The sequence below is a fragment of the Meriones unguiculatus genome, chromosome 2 (assembly GCF_030254825.1).
Source record: "Meriones unguiculatus strain TT.TT164.6M chromosome 2, Bangor_MerUng_6.1, whole genome shotgun sequence".
Lineage (NCBI taxonomy): Eukaryota > Metazoa > Chordata > Mammalia > Rodentia > Muridae > Meriones > Meriones unguiculatus.
The window spans coordinates 77,630,825-77,643,929 of record NC_083350.1 but is presented as its reverse complement, the minus strand read 5'-3'; the positions used below and the strand labels follow the sequence as shown (position 1 = coordinate 77,643,929).

At 43.4% G+C, this 13,105-nt stretch overlaps 1 protein-coding gene across 6 annotated transcripts in view; it reads right to left on the bottom strand.

Moving 5' to 3' along the window:
- The window catches only part of Gon4l (gon-4 like), a 65,482-nt gene that overhangs the window by 12,807 nt on the left and 39,570 nt on the right, over positions 1-13,105 (bottom strand). For all 6 annotated transcript variants that reach the window (XM_060377723.1, XM_060377722.1, XM_060377725.1 and 3 more), the window contains 8 exons: positions 12,732-12,835; positions 9,517-9,715; positions 8,951-9,037; positions 6,666-6,834; positions 5,526-5,670; positions 4,165-4,315; positions 2,310-2,426; positions 320-2,065 (listed from right to left, as the gene is read on the bottom strand). In XM_060377723.1, the coding sequence (XP_060233706.1) occupies positions 320-2,065; positions 2,310-2,426; positions 4,165-4,315; positions 5,526-5,670; positions 6,666-6,834; positions 8,951-9,037; positions 9,517-9,715; positions 12,732-12,835 (2,718 nt within the window). The remainder of the gene's footprint in view (positions 1-319; positions 2,066-2,309; positions 2,427-4,164; positions 4,316-5,525; positions 5,671-6,665; positions 6,835-8,950; positions 9,038-9,516; positions 9,716-12,731; positions 12,836-13,105) is intronic.

Here is a 13,105-nt window from a genome sequence, read left to right as displayed (position 1 = left end):
GTGGAGCCTAACAACCCAAGCTCAATTCCTGAGACACATATGATGGAAGGAGATAACCACCTCCTTCTGGTCCTCTGACCCCTACACACATGCCATGGCATGCACATACCCACACAAATAATGTAAAAACAAAACAAAAATTAATGTGCTCAAGGGACACAAATTAACTTAAATGAGCTTGATTCAAGGAGAAGGTCCCCTTTTCAAAGCACTTCCCACAAAGCTCAAAATTATGTTCCATAATGTACTCAAGAGTCAGTAACCTCCTAGGACATGACAGGACAAGGTGTGCACTACCTGCTGCCGCTCTGCTTCTCACCTGGAGCTCTGGGACAGAAAGCACAGACTCCTCAGATGCTGACGATAGCTCATCTTCTTCATCTGGGGTGAGGTCATCAAAGTCCTCCTCCTCTTCTTCTTCAGGGCCATCCTTCTCCCCTCCAGTGTCTGGTCCTGCTGGGGTCCCCACAGACTGACCGTCAGCACTAGCCGCGTCCTCAGCCCTCCCTGGAGGACTGCTAAGCACCACCTCCTGGTCCGCGGAGCAGGCAGTGCCTTTTGGCAAGCCTCTGCTTGCATCCCCACTGGTACTTCCCTCATCAGGAATGTCCTGGGACACAGAAGGGGATTTAGCTGCCTGCATCTCTTCCCTCCGCACGACTGTGTGTCTTTCCATCTCACCAGCACTACTCAGTGTCTCCTGTGGGGATGCACTGTCAAATTCCATAGCACACTCCTCCTTTACTCCCTCACCAATGTCCTGCTTGGGGAAGCCACTGGAGATTTCCTCCATATAATCCTCAGCTTCCATCTTGACCACTTCTTCTAAATCCTTTGGTGCAGAGCTCAGAGGTTCCTGGAAATTCTGAGGCAATGGCTCTACAACATGCTCACCATCTTCTGTCTTCACAACAGTCCAGCCACAGGCACTCTTCTCCGAAGATCCTTCCTGGCTTTCTGTCTTCACAATAGCCCAACCACAGCCACTCGATTCTGAGAATGCTTCCTGGCTTTCCCCACCAGCTGAAGAAGGCCATGGCCTAGGTTCCTCTTTGCAGAAGACAGTAGCACAGAGAGGAGTTAGTTCCTGGGGTTTTAATTTGCACTCAGGGTTTTGAGGAACATTTTTCCCTTCGGCAGTATCCAAGTTCACTTGAGCCTGATCTTCAGGAACAGAAGGTACAGGAAGAGTCACAGGACTGCTGGAAACAATTAAGGGTGAGAGGGAGGAGGCCACAAGGGGTTGGTTTAATGAGCATGGGAAAGAAGTGGGGTTAACCAGGAGTGTGGTGATAGGAATTGTCTGGGGACTTGGGGCCACAGCTGCATTAACAGGCTGAATCATGTTACAGCCACTGCCCAGGCTTACAACCTTCACTGTGGTGGCAGGAACAGTGAAAATGACAGGTGTGGGGTGGATGATGGGCGCAGGTTTGACACAGAGAGAAGCCTTGGCTCCTTTTCTTCTTGCGGGCTTCCGCCTCACGTATGGCTTTCGGAATCGAGAAGGGGCAAGCGAGGGCAGCATTAACTTGGGTGCAGAGGAGGAAGGCAGGGATGACTGAGACTTTGAAAAGGGGAAGCTGGTCCTGGCCTCCGAGCCACAAGGCAGAGTGGGCAGTGCTTCAGGAGACTCACAACTCTCTTCTCCACTGATTCCCACAGACACGGAAAGTGTCTGTAAAACAGTGGTTGGCTGGATCAGATGAGGAATCTGGACCACCGTGTTCCCTGAAGGGACTTCTGATTGAGTTGGCCAGGCTGCTATTTTCCCAGGATTGAATGTAGGCTGAAGAGAGGGGCTGGGTTGGATAAGGAGGGGCTTCTGGACCAATGGCCGCTTCTGTCGCCAAGCCCTTCTGGAGAAACGCTTAGAACCCGGCTTCAATTTGAGTACTATACCCTTGGGCAACATCAAGGGGTATCGCGTTTCACCCCCCGACTCAGGGCTGGCTTTCTCCGAGTGTTGCTCGCTGCTGGTCTCGGGGGCTGTGTTCACATTTCTTCCTTCCACAGCACCTTCAGCCATGTTCCGCAGTTCATCCCGAATGGACTGGAGACTGGCCTAAGCGACAACAACACTATGTTCTAGCACATCAGACCTTAGGGGTTAACTTTCTGCATTCTAAAGATTCATGAAAGACAGCCTCAAGATATGGTTCCAAGATTGGTTTTTCTATGCATCAATTTTTTAGAACAACCACATTCCCATTCTATAAAGTCTTCCCGAATTTACTTTAAAATTTATCATTTAACTCCTACAGGAGTGTTCAAGGGCTTCTGCCTCACAGTTTGGAGGAGGGCCAGACCTTTAGCCAGAATGGGAGCCTGTGTTCTTCCTTCTCGATAGGTGGCTTCCACTGATGTGGGTGGACCTCTTCACAGCACCTCACCAGAACTGGCAGCTGTTTGGTCTTCTTATAAAACTAGGCATGAAAACACAGAGTGTAAGTCATATTCTTTTAACTGGTAAATAGGGTGGCTGATGGTTTCATACACATACGTATCAGGAGTGTATGCTGAATGTTACTGCATTTCAAACGAAGTGTCTCTATTCAATATCTATCCATTCTTATTACCACTAAAACTCATACCTATCTTCCCCAATTACCCTACCGTGGGGAAACTTGGAAGGTTAGGTCACAAAGAAAAGGAAGTAAATGATCAAAATAATCTTTTCAACATTCCTTTTTGCACACAGAGCCAACCCTCCTCACACACACAGAAGCTGCAAGGAATAGTGTGAACTGCAAAGACAGAAGAAAAGGCACTGTAGACCATGCATGATGTACACACCTGTGAGCCCACAATAGGAGGAGGAAGAAAAAGAGACAAATTATGTTCATTTCTTTTTAAAAGTAAATGGGCTAGATGTGAGAACATACACTTCTAATCCCAGCCCATGGGAGGCAGAGGCAAAGGGGTCTCCATGACTTTGAGACCGGCCTAGTCTACATAGTAAGCTCCAGGATGACAGGGGTATGGAGAGATCCTGCCTCAAATCAATCAATCATTAATCAATCAATGAATAAATAAAGAAATAAACAGCATACACAGACAGACACTGCCTTAAACAAGCTAATGAATAGACTAAATGGTGCACCCAGGAGGCTCCAGCCTGAGAAACTGAATTCATATGGTAGAAGGAAGACAGACTTCCTCAAGTGGTCCTCTGACCTCATGTGTGCACTGTGGCATGTGCATGCTCCTACCAATGTAAATAAGTGTGATTTTAAATATATATAAGTAAATCAATAAATCAGTGGAGTGGACAGATGCTTGCTGCTAAGAAAGGACCTGGGGTCAGTTCCAAACACCCACAATAGGAAATAGATTCAACACACACATGGTGCACAAATACACAGGCACACACAAATACATATAGAAGATGACAAATCTTTTAAAACAATGCATTCTTTAAAAGAGTGAATGAGTAAGGAAGAGTGCTGGGGTGTGGTTCAATGACACACTGTTTCCTAGCACTGAAGGGGAAGGAAAAAGAAGGGAGAGAGGGAGAGAGGGAAGGAGGGAGGGAGGGGAGAGGAAGGAAAGGGGCAGAGAGGCAGGGAGAGAAGGAGGAAGGAATGAAGGCAGATAGGCAGGAGTCCATGACTGAAGGTTACTAATTTAGGCCTAAGGCCAAACACCAAGAGTCAGTTATAACCCTGCTACATCATGCCACTAAGCACACCACCTTCCCATACACATGCGCTACCAGGAAAGGATGAAAACACTTTCCTAACAAAAGCTTCAAGAAACTGTCTGACTTTTTAAGCTATTTAATCTTTTTTTAATGTTGTCTGGTTTTTATTTGTCTCTTTTTTTGAAAGTATCTTGTTATGGAGCCCTAGATGGTCTCCAATCAGCAATTCCACTGTCTAGTCTCCTGGGTCTACCTGTAGAGAAATACAGCATGGCTAGAAGGATCAAGGACTTGTAGAATTCTTTGACTTGAGTAATTTCTGATTTATGTAAATATTCATAAGACATGGTAAGGTGAAGACACTCCGGAACAAATCAGTGCCTTAATAAGGAAAGAACGGAACTAATCTTACATAGCAGAAGGAATTAGCTTGAAATTAGCTGTCTTTTGGGGGCCTTCCCCCCCTTCACTGAGAGATGAGAAGAGAAAGCAGGAGCAGGGAAGCTATCAGCAACACTCACTTTAATCACGTTGTTGGGAGCCTTGTTCAGGTTGAGGTTCTTGATTCTCACAGTCAGCTGGTGGGCAGTCTTACAAGTGACAAGGTACTTGCTGATTAGAGGTTTGGGAAACTCAGTGCCTTCGAAGTGCTTCAGTCCTAAAGCTAACAGACTGAGACAGAAGCAAAAATAAAACCTAATTTTACAGACCATTCCTCAAAGGAGCTCTCCAGACTGTTCATGCTTCATGACCACTTTCTACACCTTCAGATATTTACAGAGTACTGAGTATTTTAAGGATCAAACACGGAGAACTCAATGACAGGAAAGACCCTGAATTAATCCCTGGCACTGTTTAAAATAAATTTGTTAAGATTCTCGGTGAAGACTTGTGGCAAAAAAAACAGAAGAAACAAAAATCAGCCAACAGCACACTCTCAACAGCCAGGAAGCTGAGGCAGGAGACACCAAGGTCAAGACCAGCCTGGGCTCCCTGGCACAGGCCAGGGCTGTAATGTAACTAACTCACTGGTTACAGTCTTACCTACTATATGGAAGGGTTGAAGTCTCTGCTCTCTAGACTGGTTTCAAAAATAACACACACAGGGCTAGAGATACAGCACTGGCCAAGCACAGGAGAGACTAGTCAGACTTCAAAAGTAACAACGAAAAGAGCACTACGTGTCACAGTGTGAGCTGCTCCAGGCGTGGCGACAGTGACACTCCGATAACTGCAACACTTCTGACAGGCTGAGGCAGGAGTGCTGCTGTAAGATGAGGGCAAGCTCAGGCAAATAAGACTCTGTGCCAATACCCAAGACCCCCCCCAAAAAAAATAAAAACGACCTTAGGATGTTGAGGCAAAGGGTTAAACGTTCAAGGTCATCCACAGGAACATGGCTGATTCAAGTGGAGCATTGGATACATGAGGGCCTAACTCAGACAACAATAAGTAAATAATGAGTAACTCAAAGAAAAAAATGCCAATTTGAACCTCTTAATGTTTTGTTTTTCCAGACAGGGTTTCTCTGTGTAGCCCTGCCTTTTCCTTTTTTTTTTTTTTTTTCATATTTTTTATTATTATTATCATTTATTACAATTTATTCAATTGTATCCCGGCTGTGGCCCCCTCCCTCGTCTCTTCCCAATCCTACCCTCCCTCCCTCTTCTCCCCCTATGCCACTCCCTAGTCCACTGATAGAAGAAGTCCTCCTCCCCTTTATTTGACCCTAGCCTATCAGGTCTCATCAGGGCTGGCTATATGCCCTGGCTTTTCTTTGGTCTGTGTCCTGGTCACACACATCTTATTCCCCTAAGCTTCTCAAAGGGAACTGTCTTTGTCTTTTGCTAATGTACTCTTTTTATCCTCACAGTAAACGTACTTGTCCTCAGCCTTGGTAAAGATGGTCTTATCCCGAGGATTATTTGCCTTCAGGGAACATACTGGAAGGAGCTCTGGATACATAAAAACCTTGTTTGTGGCCAGGATCCAAGCCACTTGCTTGGGCAAACATGGAAATTCACTGGCTGTAAACAAACAAAACAAAACAAAAAATCTGAGATAAATATAACCCAAGAACCAAAGAGCTTCACAAAAGCCTATAAATAGACTTTTGCATTCAAGCAGTGCTCTTCTTCTCTGACTTGATGCCTAGAGTTTCAGGCATTCCAACCTGACATATGCCTCACAGGAGACAAGCCAAGCTATTCTCCTAGCAGTACCCACATATACTGTTATCCTCAGACTCTTTTCCAGCTCTCCTCTCTTTGAAAAGTCTTTGCAAGATAAACACCTTCAACAAGATTTTTGTTCTTCCAAGATAAAAATTACAATTTGGTTTTTCTCTCTTATAAATCCAGTATTCTAGATGCCAGGGAAGTGGCTCAGTAGACAAACGAGACACTCGGCCCCTGGGACCCACACGGCAGAATGAGAAAAACAACTCTCAAAGCTGTGTAAGGTTCACTCTCTTCCTGTTTCCCACCCCCTCTATGAGTGTGTGTGTGTATAGATATATCAATCTCTTTATAAAAATACATGGAGAGTATAAGTGACATTCCCATTTTGAATGAAATGTTGATTTGGGAGTTAGGCCCAAGTTAGAAATGAACATTAAACATTTGTCACAGGAGGTAGGTAAGTACTTTACCACTGAGCTACATCCTCAGTCACCACAATTTGACCTTAATGAATCAGAGTAAGAACATAAGCACAACTTAACCTTAACAACCCAACTTTCCTCTTTACTAAACCCCACTACTGTTCATGTGACACCTAACACTGACCCATATTGTCATTCAAGTGCAGTTCCTAGGAATAATTGCTGCATCTCTATCCGGTCTATTGTCTTTCTACTTCTTACACTAGCATAGGCATCAACATGAACTATTAAAGCCTAGAATATAAAGGATAAAAGACAGAAACAATAAATCACAAATATTCTACACCGTCCATCCCTAAGAATTAGACCGAAAACATTAAAGGCCAATCAGAACCTGAGGTTAACACACGAATCACCTACCAGTCTTCTTGGCGGTTTTATGAGGGCTGCAGTCAACGCTGATGTGTGTGAAGTCTTCAATGAGCTGCATAGCTCCCATCCAGTTACAGGGTTGGAACAAGGTCTGAAACCTGGGGTTGAACTGCTGGTGGACAGCAATGGAGTTCTCAGCAAAGGTGCCCAGCTCTTTCTGGGAACAAAGGACATAAAGGACATCGCAGATGATTCCAGACAACTAAATCCACAATCCTCAACCTCTAAAGAGGAAAAAAACCGTTCCTTCCATAGCATTAGAGCCAGTAAAAATCTTTATTAACTGCTATCATTCCTCTATAACGTGTCGGTCTTTGGCCTCAGCTATTTTAGGGACTAATGCACATTCATTTGTCCAGTTTTGTTTTGTTTTGTTTTGTTTTGTTTTGTTTTGTTTTGTTTTAACTCTCAGACTATAACATTCCTCAACCTTCTAGATGCACTCTATACCCTCAAGTTAGAATAACGAGTCAGCAGAAGAACAGTTATGCACTATGTAGAAGTCCTAGGTTTAACCTCAGCACTGTGGGAAGGAAGAATGGGGGAATATTAGATTACCACACACACACACCAGTTTTTTGAGACACAGTCTCAATCTCTAGAACTAGATAGAGTTGAATTCATAATCTTCCTTTTTCAATCACCAAATACTGAAAATAAATGGCACTACCACACCCACCTACAGTTTGGGTTTTTATTGCTGTTGTTGTTTTGGGTTTTGGTTTTGGTTTTTCCAAAACAGGGTTTGTCTGTGTAGCCCTGGCTGTCCTAGAACTCACTTTGTAGACCAGGCTGGCTTTGAACTCAGAGATCTGCCTGCCTCCGCCTCCTAGGTGCTAAGATTAAAAGTGAGTACCACCACCTGGGCCACCTCTTGTTTAAAAAAATAAAAATAAAAATTCTGAGGGTCTGGAAAGCTGGCTCAGCAGTTAAAAAGCACTTGTTGCTCTTCCAGAGGTCTGAAGTTCAGTTCCCAATATCCATATGGTGGCTCAAAAACATCCCTAACCCCAGTTGCAGGGGATCTGACATCCTCTTCTGGCTTCTCCAAGTGCATCAAGCACACATGTTGTACACATATGTACATGTAGGCGAAACTCATATACATACATCAATTTCTTTAAATTTTCTAAATAATGTGTCACAAAACATTTTTCTCATGATCTTCTGAATACAGTCAGTGAGGACTCTTTTACTATGAAGAAAATTTGGCATGTTGGCAAACATAGCATGAAACCACAAAAAGGCTTTCCCCAGGTTCTCCTCTCAGAGTCCCCCTCAGTGCAAACTTCTTTTTCATCTCCTCTTACAGATCTACTATTAACTCTACTATTCACAGATTCTACTACTCACAGATCTACTATTAATCTACTATTTTTTTTCTTTTGTTTTTTTTTTTTTTTTTGTGACAGGGTTTCTCTGTGTAGCCTTGGCTGTCCTGGACTAATGTTGTAGACCAGGCTGGCCTCGAACTCACAGTGATTCACCTGCCTTTGCCTCACAGACTGCTAGGATTACAGAAGAATATCATGGTGCCCAGCTTATTAATCTACTATTGATTCTAAAATTGAGAAAGAATAAGGGGAAAAGAGAGGAAGAACAGAGAGTGGGAAGGAGGACACATTAAAATTTATATCTTTCAAAATACTTGAAAATGTCATAAGCAAAATTATTTCTATACCAAACGTTAATGAATTCAACATCTATTTTTCTTTTTTCCTTGAGACAGGGTTTCTCTGTGTATCCTTGGTTGTTCTGGACTCATGAGTCTGGCCTCAAACTCACAGAGATCCACCTGTCATTGCCTCCCAGAGTGCTGGGATTACAGATATGTGCCACCACACGCAGCTGAATTCAACATCTATAAAAACAGAAGTATCAAAGGCTGAGCACTCAGTTAATGAGTGCTTGTCTGAAATCATATACCTGGGTTATACCTGCAGCACCCCATAAGTAGTGACATCAGTAACTCCAGTACTTCTGAAGTCAATGCAAGAGGATCAGGTCAACAACAACAACAACAAAAAAAAAAAAAAAAAAAAAAGAGGCAAAATGGATCCCAAGATGAGGAGGGTGCAATTAGACTGATATTCAAACATTTCCTGAGATTCAGTATTCTGACAAGCAGAGGAAGATACAGGACAAGCAGGTACAATGACCAAACACTGAAGAAATGTAGATTACAACCAGTGAATAACATTAACAGTGAAAAATGACTTGTCATGCTAATGTCATACTTAAGTCTTCAGAGTTAAGGAGATATGGAACCTTACAAGAAATACCCTGGTGGTACTGGCCTCGGAACTGAGGTTGGGGTTGGAGGTGGTGAGAAGGTAGATTTGTGTCAAGAGCTGAACATGCTGGGAAGGAAAAAAAAATGACATATTACAATGTTGCCATTTCATAAACACAGATACTACCAAGAAGTCTGCAAATGTATCACACATATCTTGCTTCCCATAGAGACTAGAGCAAAGAAGGATCTTGGCATGAATTTCTGAATGATATTCCTTTGAACAAAACCACAAACTCAGACAAGCTTGAACCTCAAACTAGACAGACTAAGACTGAAACAAGAAACACTAATCCTGATGGATATTCAAGTCTGAATACATTACTGACAACTCTGGAATCTCTAGTTCTTCGTATTATCATTGTCTGTATTTGCTTTTCCACCCAAGCCACAGGCCATGACCATGTCGTTCCAGGCCTTAGCAGATGGCTAGTCCTAAGGTCTGTGGGAAGTACAGAGCCATCCCTGACTTCACCATACTGCTCACTTCTCTTCAGTGTTAAGCCAGGAGAAGATCCAGTCCCAAGACAGGGAGAGAAGCCTTGCCTGCTGCATCTGCTGCTGAAGCCTGCTCCTCTGTGCTGGCTCTAGAGTTAAAGTCGGATGGACTTTCTCCTTCGGAGGCTCAAGCTTCTCCACTTCAGGCTGCTGTTTGCCTGAAGATTTTTTCGTTTTCAGCTGTTCAAGCAGCTCTTTCACTGTCCGATGTCGTTCATTTAGCAAGTTGGCCAATGGTTCCTCAAACCTATTCCCAACAAGGAAATATTGTATATTTCCCTAGGTCCATAACACAGCAAATTCCTTGTAATAGCATATTAACCAAGCATACACAATGTCTCTTTACTTTGATAAACAATGTTTGTTTATTAAATCTCACTATAACCAATATTCATGCTCTTTAAGCAAATATTTCTGTCAGGGCTGGTAAGGGTACACATGCCTTTAATCCCAGCAGAGGCAGGCAGACCTCTATGAGTTCAAGGCCAGCCTGATCTATAGCCAGTAATACACAGAACTCCACCTGGAGCTTGCTTTAACTGTGGCAAAGCTGGCCATGGGGTGAAAAACTGCCCTTCACTCTGCCGACTGCCAGGACCCCGTATAAACTTTGGACAAGCAGGACACTAAGAAGTTGGCCACTTTGCCTAGACAATGTAGGCCGATCCCCCACATTCCTAGTCCAAGGAAAGTCTGTTGGGTCTTTAGAGATTGATGCTTCCCTGGGACTTCTGTCCCCAAAGAAATCAAGACTGCCATAGAGAAACTGAGGGTGATTATAAGTTTCTGTCATTTTTAGTAGATTTGGGACGTACTTGGTGTATACTTCTGCTTACTCTGGTGAAACGTATCCTTCCCAGATCCCTGATGGACTTGACGACCATGCTAATGATGGCTTTGTCAGTTTAAAAGCAGCAAACATCCAGGCTCCTCCTGCAAGGCCTCTGCTGCCTTCTCAGTTATCTTAATATATAAAAATAAGGCTTCATGCCCCATTTTTCTAGAGCTACTAGGTCTCTGTTAGTTCTGAATAATTAAAAAAGTGCTTAGGTGTGTAAATACAAGTTGTAACTGTCTAAGAAGGTGATTTAAGGTGTATAAAAAAATAAAAAATTATTACTCCAGCTCTGGTAAAACACTGCTGCTATTATCATAGTCACAAGCTCCAATTTTTAAATTCCCTCTGATTGTTTTTAAGTAAAGACTTAAAAGGGCTTCTCATTGTGCTAACATCTCTGTCCAATCTATAGATCCAGCTCTTTAGAAAGAATGTTAATGTGTTCTTTTCTTTTTGAAACAGTGTCTCTTTGTGTAGCTTTGGGCTGTCCTGAAACTTGCTCTGTGGACCAGACTGGCCATGAACTCAGACATGTGCTATAATGGAAGTTTTGATTTCTTTATAAAAACGTAGTGATGTTATGTAAATATGTTTTTATTTTAATCCCAAGTATGGTACTTTAGTTTGGGTTTTAGTTTGTCCACAGCTGATAACTGTGTAGAATAGTCTTTGTCAGCTGGTAACAGCCTGCCTCTCCATGCACAGGGAGGGGTGAGGACTGGGGCTCTGAGGACATAAATAGGAGAGCCCAGAAAGAGAAGGTGTGGTATCCGCTGGTGGCATAGGGTGTTGGCATAAGACATGGCAGTTTGAAGAGATCAGAGACAGCATGGTGGTTTGAAGCAGACAGATGGAGAGAAATGCTTTGTGGAGGCTTGGAAGAGACTGCTGGCTGCATTTACTATTGACAGAGAATTGGGACAGCCCTTAAAGAACCCCTCAACCCTAAACAGCTGGGAAAAGTAAAGGGGTCTGCACACCCTCTCCCCACTAACCTTCTCTCTCCTACCTAGGGTTGGGAGGTTAGAAGGGAGAGATTGCTATAATCCGCCTGTCTCATTAGTACTGGGATTAGTACTGGCATACACCACAACCATCTGGCAAGTGTTAATGCTTTTAACCCAGAATCATTTTTGGGTCCCCAAGCATGTACTATGATTCAAACACATGAATCTATTACCTTTTCTGCAATGTAGAACTCAATACAGATTACAAGTGGTACTGCTAACATATCTAAAACTTTTATCTCTTTTGGTAAACTTAAAAAATTCTTGTAAGCTTTAAGGAACTGACTTGAATCCACCTCTCCCAGTCTAAATAGACTCCAGATAAGTACTGTCAACCAACAGCTTAAGTTTCCACACTTACTATTCTTCAGGAGCTTTCTCTCTGTCCTGGTCTAGGGACTGCCGAATCCAAATACCAGAATCTTGGGCCTGAAAGTTTTTTTTGGTTTTTGGGGTTTTGGTTTTTGTTGTTTGTTTGTGGTTTGTTTGGTTTGATTTGGTTTGGTTTTTTCAAGACAGGGTTTCTCTGTGTAATAACAGCCCTGGCTGTCCTGGACTCATTTTGTAGACCAGGCTGGCCTACACAAAGATATACCTGCCTCTGCCACCCAAGTGCTGGGATTAAAGACTTGCGCCATCACTGTCAGGGGAAGTTTTAAATGTACACCCTAGATAAAAATTTTCCCTGAAACTTTACCTTTTCTCCCTAGTGATTGGCCCCTACAGATTTCAAATCAACTACAGACTGCTCTTTCAAATCAAGCTCCAGATGTCAGCTCCAAAGCATCTAGCCCCAAATGGTCCAGCCCCACATCCTGCTCCAACCAGGCCTACACTTTCCTAACCCCAGAAGGTTCCACAGGGCGTGGACAGTGAGCAAAACAACCTGTTCTTCTTGGCCTTGGCTTTCTTGGGTCCCCAACAATGACACCCCAATGTCAGGAGGAAATACTTGTAGAAGATTATGTCACCCCTTATCGCTTATTAGTAACTTTATACAAAATGGCCTGTTTCTGGCTTCTGGGACATCATAGCAGGTGCTCCATGGTTTGCTCAATCGATTCCTAGGTGACAAATTTGATGTTAATGACGAACAACATCTAGACATTAGAGTGGAGGGTAGCTCTGTGGCTGGCCTGTGAACCTCTTCACACCTCTCCAGCACCGCTCGCCTGGAGAAGCTGTCTAAGGGCCAGCTATGCTTTTTCTCCCTTCCCAAACAGATACAGCTTTGTCTACAGCTGCACTGCCCCAAAACAAGGAGATTGTTTTTGTTTGACAACAAACTTACCTCCAGGGATCCTCCTCCTAAATAAGAGACTGACTGAAGATTAATTATAATTTCTAAAAGAAAAAAAAGAAAATCAAATCTTTTCAGAAATCCATTATTCCTGCACTGTAAGTCTCAACCAGCATACCTTAGGGCTTGAGGGGTATTGAAGTTAGGCCGAGACTCTGCTACACGCTCTTCTTCCTCTGGGCCATCGTCTTCCATATTGGAGAATCCCATTTCATCTTGGAACTGTGGACAAAAAAAAGGAGGGTTTTCTCCAGGGTATAAGTATCTCTAGAAATGACAAACATAAAGAAACTACAGAATTTAGGGACTTTAAAAATGTTGGGACCCAAAGAGAGTCTACGGGCTGGAGTCAGCTCAGGAGTTAAGAACACTTGTTGCTCTCGCAAAAGACCCAGGTTCAAGTCTCAGCCCCAAAATGTTAGCTCACAACTATCTGTAACTCCAATCTAGAGAATCCAATGCCCTCTTCTGACCTTCAGAGTTACCGGGCAT